We start from the raw sequence: 18732 nt of genomic DNA on the forward strand, positions 1-18732 counted from the left end.
AAAAAAATTAGGGAAGGGTCTGCAATTTCGATTTTGGAATAAGCATTGTATAATACGTTAAACGAGAAAACCTCGTTTAATGAAAATCAGTTTTCGTGTTCAAATTTAGTTTAAGGTCAAAACTAGTATAAAATTGAAACTAATTTAAAATTTATCAACAAATTGAAAATTTTCGGGGGATTCCAGACCCCCAGGACCTTCTCTCTAGATCCGCCACTGCTCACATGTCAAAGCATGTAAAATTTTATTAACGGGCAGAAATAAGAAATACACATCGCAATGTTGTTTACGTCAAATACAATTTTCATTTTTGTAAGTGTGTAGTAGAGTGACAATAATTCATATGAAGAACTGTCAAATTTTGGGCGAAAGCGGTTAGCTCCCCTCCCCCCGAAGACCTTATGGTTTGTAGAGGATTTGTATAACCAAAATCTCGACAAACATATGATTACGGCCTAAAAGCCAACTGTCAAAATCCACTTTGAATGGAAATTCCGGACAAACCGTTACTAGCCGAACACAGTTCACAACAGTTTATGAAAGAGAAAACTTTTCTCTTTCGGTTACATCTGTGATTGGCGCGTTGACAGTTGGCTTTTAGGCCGTAATCCTATGTTTGTCGAGAAATGTATGGGGAAATACCTGCAGTTCACCAAATTGCCCCTAATGATCGCTGGTAAAATAGTTATAAGCGTTCAAAGCTGAATACTGCTAGTTACTATTCGCAAAGGGCATACTCAGCTTATCTCATGTATGTGAACCACGTGTAAGGGTAGGGTAAAACTGGGTAAAACTCATATATCTTTGAAATACCGAAAGATAGAAAGTTATGTAGTCCCACAAAGTTGTAAAGAATAAGTGAACTTTCATTTTTCAGGATTTCCCCGCATTGTGGATCGTAGTGACCACACTGATCAGAATTCAATACTAAGATTATAACAGAATGCTATTTTCAGCAGCAGAAGCAAAAAATCGCTACACTATAGGAGCCAGTGAAGCAAGTCAGCGCTTTGTTCTATATCTAGTGCACAAACAGGTTTTCGGGAATGATCTCCGGGCCTCCGGGTTTCACATCAACTTCTCCGGGTTTGGTGGGAAGACGCATAATTTCAATTTTTATTCTTTACAAAATATTTAAAAAGTCTAAGTTAACTATTGTTCTGGTTCAGATTTATTTTACCCGACTAACCCTTCGTTTCAAGAAGGCGAAGATAAGTTTACCAAATATGCCTGATTTCTTTCACAAAGAAATGAAAATGAAAAACAAATTTACTACAAATTAAGGAAAGTAATATTTCACTATATGCTACAATTGAAATGTAGCATCCCACTAAGTCGCTCAAAATGGTGTAAAAATTTATTTTGCTACAATTTTACCAAATCAATTCACTGTTAGTTGAGCTGATGATAGCTGCACCAAGGTATGGTAGATTTATTCTGATCCAACTGGCTAGGTCAACATCAAACGAGTTCTTCCGGTGTTGTTGTTACTCCTACAGCGGTCCGTAACTGTTGGCTAGGGAGGTGAGTTTTGCCCCTTTGATGCGACCTCTGGTGATGAATAACCGACACCACATAGTGCTTCCTATGTGATGCTGCTGCCCTGCCTCCTTTGCTCGCCTTTTCCTGTTAGTTGTGGAGGAGAGCAATGCTCGTTCGACTTGTCCTCCACAGCGAGAGTAGCAGATGCTTTTGTATTCGTGGCACTTAGTCGGGGAAGTTAAATACTACACCAGATTAAATTATAGCTTTACTTTAACGTAATAAAAAACGATTAAAGTGCTCTAAAATTCCGAGCAATCGTTTTGATGTCAATTTCTGTCTAGTTCCACTAAAAATCCACCCCCCCCCCCCAGGTCAGTGAAAAACTCCAGATCAAAGGCTCACAAGAGGAGGCAACCCTAATTGTTGCCCCCGGATGCTCAATGAAACGAGTCTGTCAAAGTAAATTTGCCCGTGCTACGGGATAACCTAATTTCTCTAGCCTAAAAAAACTCGTTTTAGACCCACAGACCAGGAGGTGGAACAACTAGTTAAAGTTAAAATGGAGCTTCACCTCGCGAAAGCTATTAAAGATCCACGGCTTATTTAATTGTGCAAAAAGTACCTAATGTTTGATAATTTTTTTGAAGAAGTAAAATGACGTAGACATGTGCGCTATTCTATAAAATGTGTTTAAGGTTTCATCTATAAAATCAAATATTCATAAGAGGTGAACCAGCTCAAAGCTGAAAGCCTCTAAAACAAAGATAAAAAAACGTTCGAGTGAAAGATGTCAAATATGGTGTTCAAAATGGCGGCTTTCTCGAAACAAGATATTTCGAATTAGCGGACATTCTCGTTCTTGAACTGTAACCTACAAAATCGCAATATAGTGATTATTACCGATTTTTTACAGCCGGCCAAAATAGAAAAATCATGCGAAAAAATGATACTTTATTTCCAAGTGACCACCATTTTGTTTCTATACCGATTTTTTACATGTTTTTAGGCTGGGACGCCTCTATGGAATGTAATCTTTTGCGACCTGTATCGTGCTCGCAGATGAGGTTGACGGAACCTCATTATCTGATATGCAACTGCCAAGCAGTAGCGCAATTGCAATTTCGAGTTTTCGGCCGTCCTTATATAGACAAAATGTTTGGACGACTGAAACTCAGAGACATACTAAAGTTTCTTATCCAATGTGGTAAAGAGCTTTAGGCTTACTTACAGGCGAGATTTTTGTGCTGTCATTTTTCCCACCCTTCCTCTTCTACTTCCTCCCTCAAATTTCTCGTTTCCGTCCGATAAGGGAAATGATGAGAAGACATAGCAATGCACGAATTCCAGACTACATACGGGGGACGTGCCATTTGAGCCAATATATTCTGAAAACTGATTCCTACCTTTGACTTAAAAATACTGACGGAACTTAACATACTGATACGTCTACCAGCGGTTCTTAGCAGCCTTCCTCAGTACTCTATAGCAACAGTCCTTCGAAACCAATGGAAGTGTTTGTCATGGACGTCGCAATACTTGATGCTACTGGTTCGCCAGCTTCTGCGCAACATGTAAAAATAACCACACGAAGTCCGCACGAACTCACTGCGATTGTAGAGTCAAGATCGTCAAGGAATCCGCCGAGCTAGTGCAGGATATTATTCATGTCCAGTGGACTGTTCACTGTTCACTCAATGGGAGGTTTCGGAATTTGTCATTTTTGGTTTCTACTCGGTGGAGAAGCCAGTCCAGACTAACCGAAGGACTTGATAGTGGAAAGAGATGGTTCAGCTGAATTTGTGCTTGGGATGACTTCAAACCCTGCAGACGATTGTTTTTCGTATTCCTTCAATCTACGAAACATTCTTCGTTGAATTCTTGATGAACTTCATGATCCTACAAAGCGAGAGGTCGTAATAAATCTTTTCGATCCGCTCGGGATCATTTTACACTTACATTATCAGTCTTCCCAAATGGACGTCAAACACCATGCTTTCTCTCTCTTGTTCTGAGGTCATTTCAAACACACGTTTTGTGTACAAACATGGCCGCCTTAATTCGTACACAAACACTTCACCTATGCGATCGAACTGTGCCTACTCGCCCAAGTAGCATTTCTAGTTTTATAGCACACTACAAGTGCAATATAGGTTTTAAGAAGGGCTTCAAGAGCGTCATTCAAATGTTACTAGGGCGGTGTACGTAAACATAGGTTCATGGCACTAATTGACTCTTTCTTTCTACGCATCATCAGTAGCGTTGACTCATTTTGGGTGATGCGTATCTTTCAACCATGTACGTACACGGTGTGCTCACATGGATGTTTGATCCGAACTTTTTACCACTATACCCCGTCCCCTTGGGTTCAGTGTTTGAGGTGAACATGTCCACCATCACATAGTGTGCTTGCGGTAACACGCGTGCATACAATTTTGTACGCATCTTCAAACTTATCCATATTCATGGGTAGACTGCTTCTGGTAGCAGCTGGAATAAACTTATCAATGATGCGCTCTTCCAAAAGTGTGTCAAACTGTTTCCGAAGCTGAATGAACCAGACCCGCACGCAAGAGGAGAATTTTTGGAGTTCAATCCCCTCTCATGAGGTTTTAAAAATATTTAAAAAAAATAACTCCTTGACCTGGAAAACAATTATACTGTGAACCGTTTTGACACATAAAATGTCATTTGAACTCTGTCACTCTAGAAGCAAGTCATCGGAGAAATCGAGGAAGAAACCTTGCGAGGGTTGTTGGAAAGGTCGGCATCTCTGGAACCGTTCGACAAGTGAGTGGACCAGTTACACAGCAAATGTTAGTCATCGAGTTAGCAACAGGAGCTAAGGAGGAAACACGAATGAACAACGCAACGTCGGAGGTGACTGAAAGCTTAATGGCTGATGAAAATGGGCATCGGTATGGGGAGAAATACCGCCGCCGAGGAACTCTCAGCACCAGCTAACGAATAAATAGGAACGAGTAGCACTAAGAAGAGTAATAAAGCCAGCAAAGGTGGTTGTAATAAGATGTAGGCCATTGTGGTCGGAACATCTGAAGTGATTCGCGTCTCAACCAGTGGTGATATTTGCAGCAGACCTGAGTAGGTCAGTTATACCGCGATAGTAGGACAGCAAGCAATAAAAAGCGGCAATGGAAGAAAAACATTAACGCAAAATAAAAAAATACAGCACAATCACCCCTGAGGTAATACCTAACGGTAACCCCAGAGGGATGAGGATTACGACAAATAAGAGATTTAAGTCGGTAGGCTACAACTACTACAAACAAATGCAGTAAGAAACTAACACTACCACGAGCCAGCAGGCAGCGGGGTCTGTTGGAGATTCGCCATCGATAATAGACGTTAACCCAGTCTATTGAGCTGAATCGATTGGTACACAAGACTCGGCTCTCCAAACTTTGGAAAAACAATTGAGACTTGGAATGAACTGAAAATACTACGGTGCCAGTTCTCGACCTTTTCTTCCAAAAACTACAAACTGCAAGTAAATACTTTTCTGGATAGTAGTGACCCTGTGCAGTTTACTTCCGAATAGTACATAATAACAGTATTAAATTAGAATTTGCAGGATTTAAAAGCAAAGTGGCACCTATTTAGACGCTCTCATCTCGACGGCTTAGGTTTAAATCTGTTATCTTGGACTACGATTCAACACAGGTACCTCGAGCACCACACGCTTACGGTATCCAATTGATATTTCTGCAGCAGTGACGTAGCCAAGGGGAAGGGGGTTAGGGGTTAAACCGTTAAAACTCATTGATACTTACTAATGTAATTAAATTTTACAATAATAATTCTCTGAGCAATTCTCAATGTATTGATTTTTTTGTGCATCACGGAGCCTTTTAGAAAATTATGAAAATGGGATCATATAACTGACCTCGTTGTCGGGATTCCATAGTTGTCAAATTTTATCAGTATCGTAGAAAATAACTGCATGAGAAGACTCCAATAGAAACTGATTCCGGCATTCTGAAACTAATCATAACCGTAAGATTTTCAGAAATAGTTTCAATGTTCATGAAATTGCACAAATTTCTAAATTTGCTGAAAATATTTTTTTAAGAATGCGTACAGTTGAGACGAAAACTTAATATGATTAAAGACGAAAATAACACTTTCGGAAAGTAGAAGAAAAATTATTGAAAATGGCGTTTTCAGTAGGTTAGGATCAATTTTATATGAGCATTGCATTTTTGTTATATTATCAATGAAAAGAATACTTGAGTTCAAGATAACGTCATTTCTAAACCGTCAATTTTAAAGGTTACGCAAAATGTTACTCAATTAAACAGCACATCAACTGATAAAAAAAAATTTGGGTTTACATCCTCCTAGAAGTATAGGAGTCATGGAGAATTAACTTTTCAAACAACTTTAGTTTGAGACTTAATGTCTTCAGTAATGTTTTCGGGAGTGAATATTTTGTCTGTAGGTTATTTTATCAAAATTACATCAAATTGTAGCAATTTCAAAAACCTGTTTTAATCCACCTAGAGGTGCAATTGTGCCTTTCTCATTTCTCCAAACTATGATTTAATAGCTGGTTCGTACAATATAACTTTATGGAAATGTCTTTCATTCTTATTACACTTGGTATGTATATATAAGAGCACCTTTTTGCATTCATCGCGGTATCGGTTTGAATCGGAGTTTTCTATGTGATCGACCTCCACAACCCGTAACTCCGGTGCTGGAAGTCGGATGGAGATGGAATTTAATATCAGTTTCTGGGGACGCAACACCTTTCATTTGAGACTAAGTTGAGCAAATCTAGCCATTTTCGAGAAACCAATATAACCGTTATTCTGACTTTGGATGCTTCCGGATCCGTCGATGGTGGCCAGTGTGGCCAAAGAGACTTTGAATGACTGTTGGGGACCTAGATCTACAAATTCAACAGTTGTGTTTACATTTTGGAAAAAAAATCACCTTTTTACATTCATCGCAGAATTCGTTAGAAGCGGGATTTGCTGCGTGATCGTACGTATCACTCTGTGATTCAGGAACCAGAACTCGGATCCGCACAAAAATCAACAGCAGCTAATGGACCTTTCATTTAAAATCAAATTTGTCAAAATCGGTTCAGAAAATTCCGAGAAAACGATGTGGACAAATCAACAAATTTTGTTTTGTAACCATACTCTTCAACTCGTAATTCGGAACAAGATGTCGGTTGAAAATGAAATTCAATAGCAACCTATGGGAATATTATACCTTTCATTTGAATCTTAGTTTGTAAAAATCGGTTCAGCCATCTCCGAGAACCGATGTGGACATTTTGTTAACAAATCCGCACATACACACACATACATACATACATACATACATACATACATACATACATACATACATACATACATACATACATACATACATACATACATACACACATACATACACACAGATATTTTGCGAACTGAGTCGAATGTTATGTGAGACTTGGCCCTCCGAGCCTCGGTCAGAAAGTCGGTTTTTGGAGCAATTGCATAACCTTTCTATATAAGAAAGGCAAAAGAATAATATTTAATTAGCTTAATAAGCATGAGTTCAATGTTATCTTCATGTGATTATAATTTGCAAAGGTTGGTGGAATGCGTTTGAACGTGTAGGGAATGGGGGTTTAGTACAGTGGGTGTGGAGGATGCGTCAGAAATCCTTCATCTTATTTCGGTATACGGGGTGGATGAAGGAAATCTGGGCGTGAGGGTGATCCAAGAAGAGGGGAGTGATGAAGGAGGGAGGTGTAAGGGCAAGGTGGGGAGGGGGGGGGGTGAAGGGGCGGCTACGCAATACTCAACTGCATATTTTGCCTTCCATTTGAGACTTGGTTTGAGAAAATCGGTTCAGTCATCATCGAAGAACCGATGAGACTTTAATTGTGGAATATGCCCGGAATTCCGGACTTCCGGAATCGTCGATAGTGGACAATATATTCAAAGAATGTTTGATTGGCAATCAGTGATCTAGATCTACGATTAGAAGTAATTTGGTGACCATTTCAATAGTTTTTAGCCTCTGAGGTATTACGATTGTACCGATTTATATGGGAAATTCCAGTGTATCCTTACTAACACCCCTGTAACTCCAGAAGCAAGAGTCAGAACCGAATGAAATTCAGCAGCAGTCAATGGCATTACTGTATCTTTCATTTGAAATTAAGTTCGTAAAAATCGGTAGAGAATTCGTTGTGGAATGGGTGTGATATTAGCTTAGGAACTTGGCGGGTTCCCCGAGGGCGTCATGAACCGTCAAAGGTGGCCAATGTGGTCAAAGCTGCTTTGATTGATCATTAGTGATCCAGACCCGCAAACTAGAGTAATGTTACATCAATTTTAATATGTTTTACATCATTTGAACATTATGGTGGTACCAGTTTATATGAGAATTTTCTGTGTGACCGCACTCTTCAACCCGTAACTCCGGAAGTCGGATCAACGAAAAATTCAATAGCAGCTTATGGGAGCGTTATACCTTTCAGATGAAACTAAGTTTGCGAAAATCGGTTCAGCCATCTCTGAGAAAATTGTGTGAGTTTAAATGACACACACACATACACACACACATACACACACACACACATACATACACACACACAGCCATTTGCCGATCTCGACGAACTGAATCGAATGGTGTATGATACTCGGCCCTTCGGGCCTCGGTTAAAAAGTCGATTTTTACAGTGATTGCATAGCCTTTCTTTATATGAGAAAGGCAAAAACAACCGTTTTTCATCGAATTTCTGGCTGCGTCACTTTTTTGCATAAATTCTACAACGGTACTGGCCGAGATCGGTTTGGGTCATCGGAGGTTCCCCATGTTGTTATTGATGCAAATAGGCGAAATATTGGCTTCGAGCGACCCACACGAGTGGAGATGGGTACCGTTCAAGTATGATCTGAATAACAATTTTGCATGTCACCAGAGATATCCATTGTCATGCTATAAGTTTTATGGCTTCAGTTTACGCATGGTCTTAAGGAGAAATTTTTTTAAACCCATCTTTGTGCGCGAAGAGCACAAACTTCGGCTCATCAGAATCCGACACTAACTTAGTAATAGGAATAATAGTCCTGTTATTATGTTAGTGTCGGATTCTGATGAGACGAAGTCGACACGCGATGTCCAAATACTTCCAAACGTCGACAAGAAACCATTTCAAGTGAGAGTAGTTTTTTTCCCACAGGAAAAATGCGATTACTTTTGACGTGTATATTTTACAGCCTGGGGTAATTGGTAACGCGTGAAAATTTTGAATTTACAAATTTTCTGTTGCCACCAAAAACCATATTTAGCCATTCGGTGTAAACCATTATTTAGAAGCTTCAAGCCACTATTCTAAGATCGGGCTGGGACAGCCGTGAGATTCTCACTCCACCGAACTTTCTTGAACCAAGTCCAATCGAAACCTATCAGGTCGAGATGAAGTATGATTTTAGGAAGAACAACAAGGGAGTGACGGAAGCTAATACTATACCTTGGAAATGATTGAAAAATGTTTAAAAGCTACGACTGTACATACTCTCATAGATGATAGGAGTCACTAGACAATCTCCAATGATTGATCCACGATATGCAAACTGTGCGAAATACATATAACGAACGCCCAATAATTTGGTTTATATGCGATGGATACATGACGCTTGTTAATATTTTTTCAACAATACTTTATTCCATCAATTATTGAAACATCCTGGTAACAATCCATCCTCCAATGAGCAGAAAAATGCTCCACGCCAATGCGGCAGCTCCATTACACCCGTCCTGATCACATTGCTGACACTTTAACTGACCGGAAAATGAAATCGTCGGCTGGCCACAGATTTTACTAGCAGAGTACAGGCAACCCCTGATCATATATGTCTCAACCGTTTGTCCTACAAGCATGAAGAATAAGAAACCCAAATTAATGCCAAGTTCACCAGCAGGTATCTATCAAAGGAACTAACCTTGTAGTTTCAAATCAACCGCGACACAATCATACTTATTCGACGGTGAGATCACGGTATCCAAAGTCGGATAAATTTGCAGCATGCTCTGCATCGTAGTCGAGGCGTAGTCCGGATTACACTGCACGATGTTATTCTTCAGCGATCCATTGCAATCCGCTACACTTTGACACTGGTAGCACTCTAACGTCGTGGCTGATGTTCAAATATGAAAAACGAAGTTACTATTTTCTTGAATATTACTAACATGTTGAAATTACCACTTCCAGTGAACACAGCATATAGGAAAAAGACACCAAGAGCTGAGATTCTAGACCACATTGTAGAGCCGTCTTATTCGGTTTCAATTCCGCAACTGATTGATGGGAAACGTTTGAATCAGCTGTAAAATAACCAAAACTTTTATCAATTTTATCGTTATCTATATGAGTCAGTGCCTAATCTCGACATAAGTTGTGGAACCCCCCGAAAAGCACTCGATAAGCAATCATTGCACTCTTTCCGATAACAACGATTATGCTGTGTTGAACAGACTGGTTTTACCTGGAACTGAATTTTAGTTGAACTGGATAGAATGCATGAAGTGATGGGGTAATCAGTAAATTATGATTGAATTTTAAGATCATTATTATTGGATTTGAGTGTACTTCTCTGTATATATTTTTCACAAGTCAATTACCATTTCTCTATTTTCAATACACCACAATTCCCAAATTTCAAATCTCAAATCTCATTTGTAGCTTCTCGGTTTTTAAATGTCCAGCCTCACTTACCTAATCCACATTGTTTAATTGATGATTTGCGTTCAGTTTCTAGAAAAATGTTTCCTATTCCTAATCTAGAAAAATGTTTCCTATTCGCGTAATTATTGATGATATGAAACGTCCTATAAATTTGATTTTAATCCATAACAAGCCATGATTAAAACTCAATTTTCATCCTAAAGTTCGTGTCTGTTAGAAAAGATTGACCTGCATAGTCGGATCAAAGGCTCAGACTCGTTATTTAAACTATTGTATTTTAATACCTTGCAGATCTTCGTATTTTGCACTATACTTATTCGATATGAAGATTAAAATCGTTCTCAACTTTAATTGAACATTAGACTGAAAACCGATTACTGCATATGTTTGTTATTTTCATGTTTTAACAAAACAACAAATATCACTGGTCAAGAAATTAAGTTCCGTGTGTTTGTGAACAGGTCAAGTGACTTGCAGCACAGAGTACAACAGGATAAATATTGGCACTCCGTCCTAACATAAACCACATACAGTTGTGATCAAAACTGTTAGATCATAGCAGTATTGAAATCTGCGAATTTTAATGTGGCAAAAACTTGTAATTTTACTAAATTTGAATGGAAATTTTGTGAGAATCACCTTATTTCACGTTACTCCTAAAAAAATATAAACATTTAGGAATAACTCGGCATTTAACGGAGGAAAACCTAAAAACTGAAAAATTTTGCAGTTTTTTTTGGAGTAGGGTAGTCCTACCATTTCGTCCGCAACTGTATACAACTGCTAGCCCAATACAACTAATGACGATATCGATCGATGCAATGACCTGCATACACGGCACACATTAGCATCACGCAAACCCATCATTCGCCGATTGACCATCGAACGCAAAAGATGTCATCTAGGCGGCCTTGGACGGACCTGGTCGTATTACTATTCCTGCTGACCGAATCAGGTGGATTCACAGGTGTTAATAATAAGCTCCATTCTCTCCACTAACTTTATTTTTCCAACTCAACAGCGCACTGCATCAAGTGCCTGTCCTGCAAGAGTGACCTGTACGAAGAGGCTTGTGATGCCGTAGGGAAACGGGTGACCTGCACCGAGGAGAACGCACACGAACACTTTCGCTATCTGCAGCGGCTGGATAAGGCACTGGTCGAACCACGGCGTAACGAAGGCTACCAGTGTATGACGATCAAAGTAGGCAACCATCGGTTGGTTAAGGGCTGCGTCTACGCTAATCTGCCGGTGTGTTTGGCATTCCGGAAGAGGGCTAAATTTTGCTCGACCTGCTTGGATGATGATTGTAACAGTTTGAAGTATAGGGATTTCTATCTTAACTAAACCGAAAGGGATTGTTATTCAGGACAATATATAGATATATTGTGCAGTGATCATCAATCGAACAATAACAGTATTGCCAGTTGGAGTATGCGAACACAGTGGATGTCCCTACTTTGTCAAGGTCCCCATTTTACCAGCCTAAAATTCACTAAGGGGCTGATGAAAACGGGTTCATTAGCCCCTTAGTGAATTTTAGGCTGATAAAATGGGGACCTTGACAAAATAGTGACATATTTTTTTCTGTTTAATAAATCAAACCTGTTAAAATATTCTACTTTAGTCCCTAGACATAGGCTCATAATCCTTTCTGATTATTCAGTATATATTTTCCTTGAGGGATCTTAATTTTTTATTTGAATATTTTGCGTCTCTAAGATGAGAAAAATATGCTCAAGAAAAGATTTACGCGAAATAAACAGGGTTCGTCTGAGCTCATCAAACGGGGATTTTTATATGAGGCTGACAATATCGGGGGCCGAGAAAATTAGGTCTTCACTGTAATCGAATTGATTGATTAAATTGAATTGTTCCAATTTAACTTTAACTGGTTAGGATTGCACGTTCCCCGTATAAAGTAATTGTTCCTTGCCGTATCTTCCTATTATTTACTTCATCGGAAGAAAGGGAAAAAGAAGTAGAAGTGCACAAACTAACTGCGTAAAAGCTTGAACCAGTTTACCGCACTGGATTAAAACCATTAGTATGTTACTAAGTTTCAGTCACCCAAACACAGCTTCGTTTATGTAAGAACACCTGAAAGCTCTAAATCGCAATTGCATTGCTGCTGAACAGTCGCACATCAGATGATATGAGGTTTCATAGTCGGGTTCAGTTGATACTAAGTTACTAAGCATTGCGTTTATCCAACTCGAGAATAGACCGAGCGCCCCCCTTTGGAAATAAATCTAACAGTTTTTCGAGATATACCCGCAGGGCCGGCGGAACACTATTTTCCCTAGTGGGTACTAAGATTCGGAGTGATTTCTACCCGTGGTGACGAAAGTTCAGACCTGGCGTGTGTAAGTGAATAGGGAAATTCCCGGATAATATTTGTTGGCTACACCCTTTGTTAACGGACTGCATGGACGACGGCTTAGCGAAAATGCGTTCGTTGATTGCTGATACTTCAAATGTTCCACAGCTAACTACCAATTACTCCATTCTTTTAAATTTCGATGCATTAATTTTCCATTCCCACCGATAAAACCTTTCACAGGTACTGAAGCCTGCATGATAGTGTTGGCTAACGGCAAGGTATCTCCAACGACCAACATCCCCTCAGGCTCAAAGGAGGTCGATTTAAATATTTCTGCGGTGGCAAAAATAATGCCGACAAGTCCACTTTGCGATACAAATTATATCCATCTAATACAGCTGGCACCAGGAATGTCTTCTTCCGGACCAAATATAAGCCATTTAACATCATCGATATATTCGGCATCTAACTAAACACTCGACCATGTACGAAGAGGTCTTGTCTATGTACCCGCCTGGGAAGTAGAGATTGATGGTGTAGTCTCATACAGGGGTCCTAATTGCGAAGTATAAGTTTGGATTCTTAAGAATTCTTTGTTTTAGTCAGTGAAAATTCTGGTTTGCAAGTAATTGCGTTCGGCAAAAATCGAGGAATGTAAGAAAACCACTAATTTTCCATCAGCCTCGTATCGAGCCTTTCGCAGGGTCTGCTCTTCTACACTTTGTTTCTTTTTGAACGGGGCTCGTCTACCTGTTCATCTTTTTGTGGCGCGAGGCATGAACGTCCCTCGTCGCAAATAATGGGGCCTACAGAGCTACCTATTGTAGAAACAAGGCACGCTGTGGAAAATGCGGAGAGATCTATGAAAAGTTTTCCTACAGTGGAGAGACTCCTCACGATCTCTCAACATATTCCACATAATTAATATTTGGGGAAAAATTGAAGCACTCTTCCAAAGAACGCTTCGGGAAGAATTGCTAAATAGGGCTACGCTACCGGCCATGATTAATTTATACGCTTCCTCTTTCACTGAAGAGCGAGAATCTGACCATCCCATTGTGGGAACATTTTCTAGCGTACCATATACAATTTCAAAGGAGGAAAATCGCTTTCTCCCCTTAGCTTCCTCGTAAAAGCCCGATACTGACCCTTGAAGGGTGCAGATAGGACATCGAAAACGCCAAGTGTTACTATATTTTTTCCTAGGTTTTACACCATGCATTTGCATTGTGTAAAACCTGGTTAACTTCCAATGTAGATCTTCCACAATTTTAGCATTATTTGCCAGGACCAGAAAAACACTTTTGGGATCAAAATGGGATTCTTTCAATCGAATTAACCTTTGCTCGGTAGCAGGTATTGAAGTTGTCGCTTGTCAAGTCCGATTCAAATGCAAAGACTTATTGGTATTGTTTCCATATACATCGCACATCAACTGGTTTTAGAAGACTTCAATTCTCACGGTATGCCAATGAATTGTCTTCATGATGATAACCGATCTATCTAACTGCGTGATATTTGCGACAACTTCATCTTGAATACGGTGGATATGACACAAATTGATTGAAAGAGCTACGCGTCCACTATAACCGAAACAATCGAATTAAAACAAGAAATTCTTGCGGTGGAAGCGTACAAGGTTTGGACTGGTTTGATTCTATACATTGCGATTAAATGCCAAACAAAACGAGTACCCGGTGCGAACAACAGTGGACGGTCTCCCACTCCGTGGTGACCAGAGACCGTTCAGAATTGTATGCGAAAAGGTCTTATAAGGACTTTTTGAAAGTCGATTCGCCCAAACTATTCCGAATGTACGTGACGTTAGAAACATAAATAAAAAAATTGACGAAAGCTGAAAAACGCGGTTATTGGCACTGGTTCGCCGATGGATTAACGAGCGAAAAAGATGTTTCAACTGGTGGCTAGACCCTACTTTCAACCTTTGATCGTAAAACATGCAGCCAATAATCATTCGGTGACAACAGCATTCCATGTAGATCCACATTCAAATCGACGTTTCACGATGAATTGATAATGATTATTTTTTATTATTTTTTAAACACACATTTTTATCTGACAGCATAAATGCTCGCGCTAAGCATTGCAGTGCGCATATTACTGTAACGTTCATCAGAAGATGACAGCTATGCCTAACTTCTATGCTATATATTATGACAGTAGTGGAGTGGCGAGGGCGACCACATCGTTACAGTTTCTGGGGAAAATATGAGAGTTCCTGCGTGCTTTATCTGAAAAATCATGCCAGATTACTAGATACAAATATTAGTTTGAGTTCCTTCGCACTATTCTATTGCGGGTAATTAGAAGGCGGACACATAAGAATGTCATTTTTATGAAATATCGCGTAATTTTTTTTTTTCAAAATTTTTTGTCAGTAGACGCTGGCAAATTGGCAAATTTCATGGAATAATGGAAGTTTAGAGATCCCATAGGTATCAACAAACCTTTGTTAAGGGGGATTGATGAGGGTCGTGACTTTCTTCGAGTGATATCTCAGGTCATGTCCAATAATTATACGCTGAATGCGCATCTCCGGGATGTTCGGGTAGGGAATAAGGGTTTTAACGACATTAAATATGTTGTCTGGTCGTGCGCCTAGTGTTCTAACGTCAGATCTATGCTAACCGAATATATTCGACCTCATTCCACTGCACTGGATGTCCTTGATCCGGTGATTTGGAAACAGTCGTTAATGTTCCCTGTTTATAAGAGCGGTGATCGTCAAAATGTTAGAAACTACCGGGGCATAACTAGCCTGTCTGCTGCTTCCAAGATATTTGAAATTGTGGTAAGCACCGTCGTACTCTCGCGCACGAAAAGTTACATTTCTACCGATCAACATGGGTTTATACCCGGACGATTCGTAACCACAAATCTTCTAGATTTCACATCAACTTGCATCACGCAGATGGAGTAAAAGGCACAAATTGATGCAGTTTACACGGACTTAAAAGCTGCATTCGACCGAATTGACCATCGAATATTACCAACCAAAATGTCACGGCTGGGCGCATCACGGCCTTTTGTTAAATGGCTGAGTGACAGAGTCCTACGTGTACAGCTTGGCTATTCTGTTTTCTCCCAATTTACGACCAAATCTGGAGTCCCTCAAAGCAGCAACATGGGACCCCTAGTGTTTGTATTATTTTTCAACAATGCTGCTTTGCTGCTTGGTTTAGGGTGCAAACTGGTTTACGCCGATGATTTCAAATTGTACCTCGTAGTCAGATCAATTGACGACTGCATCCGTCTTCAAGAGCTTCTGGATACATTCGTTAACTGGTGTCGTAGAAACTGGCTGATTATTAGCATTGCAAAATGCCAACTCATAACTTTTCACCGCATGTTCAGTCCAATACGTTACGACTACCAAATCGATAGGTAAAGGCTCACTAGAGTCGATTGCGTCAACGACCTCGGTGTTTTGTTGGATACGAAACTAACATTCAATCAGCATCGCTCAGCTTTAATCTCATAAGCAACCCGACAACTCGGCTTCATTTCTAAAGTCGGCCTGGATTTCAAGGACCCGCATTGTATAAAGGCGTTATATTGTTCGCTGGTTCGCCCACTTCTGGAAAATGCTTTTTTGATTTGGAGCCCACAGCAGCTTACATGGAACTTACGGATTGAACGGGTGCAGAAGAGATTTTTCCGACTTGCACTACGAGACCTTCCATGGCGGAATCCTCTAGACCTTGCTGAAGACATGAAGTCTCTATCTTAATTAGTTCGGAAAATAAATTTCGTATATCACTTATAGGTGAATTAATCACTGAATAGTATACTCCTGTGCATGCGCAATCAGAAGAACAACAACTTCTCCGAACAAACTATACTTCTAAAGTTAACGGTTTAGACGCTATTAATTTTGAGCACGAAAACGACGTTTTAAAACACTGTGCATTGTTCGAATCTGTCAACATTGGATGTTCAGTATCTTGGAAGAATATTACAACCTCATCTAAAAAAATAATGTTGGCGGGAAGCCTTCGAGACGTAATTATAAGGAACTAGCTAATACCCATCCCGCGTTACTGCGACTTTCAATGAAATAGGAGGAAAACACAATTTGTTCCGAAGCGCCATCTAGCGAGCAGATAATCCCCAACCAATAGCACACAAACACGCTCCAGAACAAATGCCTACTATGTATAAATTTTGACGACAATCGGTTAAACCGTTTGGGAGTCCATAAATCATATTCATTCAAACATTGACTTAGATAGATAGATTTACTTTTCAAACATATTTAGTTCGAAATTTAATCAAAAAAGTTGTTTAAAATTACATTATCAACAACTTTACTGAAGACACTAAGGGTCGATTTCTTCACCCTCGCTTAACTTTTAAACCAGGTTCACCAGTACGCTTAAACCTGGCTTAAGCGTTAAGCGAGGGTGAAGAAATCGGCCCTAAGTCTCTTACTATTTTTGAAGAGTTAGTTAACAATCATTACTTCTATAAGATTTAATCACCAATATTAAAAGATGTGCTTATTTATGTTGAACAGCTTCTTCGAGGATGTTAATACTCCAAAATTGATGCTATCGAAATTATGTGATCTTGACCGTTAGCACAGTTTGCGAACATTTATTTCACCTTAAAAGTGCACTTTATATTTTCATATTTTGACTTAGTTGACTTATTATAAAGGAAACTATAAATGGCATCTGCAAGACGAATTTTGTTTCTGAACTTTTAATAATTTATCAAACTCACATGAAATTTAAGCATTTTCGAAAACTCTACGATTTTTCTCAACCCCTCCCTCCCAAACCAAATTTATGGCTACGCCACTGGTCATTAGACTGAATGGTCATTAGACTGAATGATGATAAGACCGAATGGTCATTAGACCGAATGGTCATTGGACCGAATGGTCATTAGACCGAATGGTCATTAGACCGAATGGTCATTAGACCGAATGGTTATTAGACCGAATGATCATTAGACCGAATGGTCATTAGACCGAATGGTCATTAGACCGAATGGTCATTAGACCGAATGGTCATTAGACCGAATGGTCATTAGACCGAATGGTCATTAGACCGAATGGTCATTGGACCGAATGGTCATTAGACCGAATGGTCATTAGACCGAATGGTCATTAGACCGAATGGTCATTAGGGATCATCCATAAATGACGTAGCATTATATGGGGGAGGGGGGAGTTTTGTATTTTGTGATGATGTGTGATGACAGGGGGGGTAGGGGGTCATGTCATGCTACGTAGCTTTTTTAAAGGGGAATAGAATAGAATTTTTAAAAAATTTACGGGGAAAAGGGGGGGCAGAGTTACCGTCAAGCTACGTAATTACCAGGGGGTATTTAGAGGTTTGTGACGAAATGCTACGATGGGGGAGGGGGGTGTTAAAAATCACTCAAAAAATGCTACGTCATTTATGGATCATCCCTTAGACCGAATGGTCATTAGACCGAATGGTCATTAGACCGAATGGTCATTAGACCGAATGGTCATTAGACCGAATGGTCATTAGACCGAATGGTCATTAGACCGAATGGTCATTAGACCGAATGGTCATTAGACCGAATGGTCATTAGACCGAATGGTCATTAGACCGAATGGTCATTAGACCGAATGGTTATTAGACCGAATGATCATTAGACCGAATGGTCATTAGACCGAATGGTCATTAGACCGAATGGTCATTAGACCGAATGGTCATTAGACCGAATGGTCATTAGACCGAATGGTCATTAGACCGAATGGTCATTAGACCGAATGGTCATTAGACCGAATGGTCATTAGACCGAATGGTCATTAGACCGAATGGTCATTAGACCGAATGGTCATTAGACCGAATGGTCATTAGACCGAATGGTCATTAGACCGAATGGTCATTAGACCGAATGGTCATTAGACCGAATGGTCATTAGACCGAATGGTCATTAGACCGAATGGTCATTAGACCGAATGGTCATTGGACCGAATGGTCATTAGACCGAATGGTCATTAAACCGAATGGTCATTAAACCGAATGGTCATTAAACCGAATGGTCATTAAACCGAATGGTCATTAGACCGAATGGTCATTAGACCGAATGGTCATTAGACCGAATGGTCATTAGACCGAATGGTCATTAGACCGAATGGTCATTGGACCGAATGGTCATTAAACCGAATGGTCATTAAACCGAATGGTCATTAAACCGAATGGTCATT

The 18732-nt window shown here is 39.8% G+C and overlaps 2 protein-coding genes across 2 annotated transcripts; one reads left to right on the forward strand and one right to left on the reverse strand.

Annotated features, from left to right (window-relative positions):
* Positions 1-9182: 9182 nt before the first annotated feature.
* LOC131685776 (uncharacterized) lies at positions 9183-10339 on the reverse strand. The gene is made up of 4 exons (XM_058969720.1): positions 10229-10339; positions 9716-9837; positions 9456-9650; positions 9183-9383 (listed from the first exon to the last, which is right to left on the reverse strand). Exons 2-4 carry the CDS (start codon positions 9774-9776, stop codon positions 9187-9189), a joined length of 453 nt encoding a protein of 150 aa, XP_058825703.1. The 5' UTR covers positions 9777-9837; positions 10229-10339; the 3' UTR covers positions 9183-9186.
* A 745-nt stretch (positions 10340-11084) lies between these two features.
* LOC131685777 (uncharacterized) lies at positions 11085-11678 on the forward strand. The gene is made up of 2 exons (XM_058969721.1): positions 11085-11153; positions 11220-11678. Exons 1-2 carry the CDS (start codon positions 11093-11095, stop codon positions 11543-11545), a joined length of 387 nt encoding a protein of 128 aa, XP_058825704.1. The 5' UTR covers positions 11085-11092; the 3' UTR covers positions 11546-11678.
* Positions 11679-18732: the final 7054 nt, after the last annotated feature.

This window comes from Topomyia yanbarensis, chromosome 2 (genome assembly GCF_030247195.1).
Source record: "Topomyia yanbarensis strain Yona2022 chromosome 2, ASM3024719v1, whole genome shotgun sequence".
Classification (NCBI taxonomy): domain Eukaryota; kingdom Metazoa; phylum Arthropoda; class Insecta; order Diptera; family Culicidae; genus Topomyia; species Topomyia yanbarensis.

What these genes read in the sequence shown, in the direction of transcription:
- LOC131685776 (XM_058969720.1), bottom strand. Translation starts at nt 9,776, where the DNA reads ATGTGGTCTAGAATCTCAGCTCTTGGTGTCTTTTTCCTATATGCTGTG. An exon ending in TGCTGTGTTCACTGGAAGTG is followed by an intron (nt 9,651 to 9,715) that starts GTAATTTCAACA and finishes TTTGAACATCAG; the next exon opens with CCACGACGTTAGAGTGCTAC. An exon ending in GGTTGATTTGAAACTACAAG is followed by an intron (nt 9,384 to 9,455) that starts GTTAGTTCCTTT and finishes TCATGCTTGTAG; the next exon opens with GACAAACGGTTGAGACATAT.
- LOC131685777 (XM_058969721.1), top strand. Translation starts at nt 11,093, where the DNA reads ATGTCATCTAGGCGGCCTTGGACGGACCTGGTCGTATTACTATTCCTG. An exon ending in ATTCCTGCTGACCGAATCAG is followed by an intron (nt 11,154 to 11,219) that starts GTGGATTCACAG and finishes CCAACTCAACAG; the next exon opens with CGCACTGCATCAAGTGCCTG.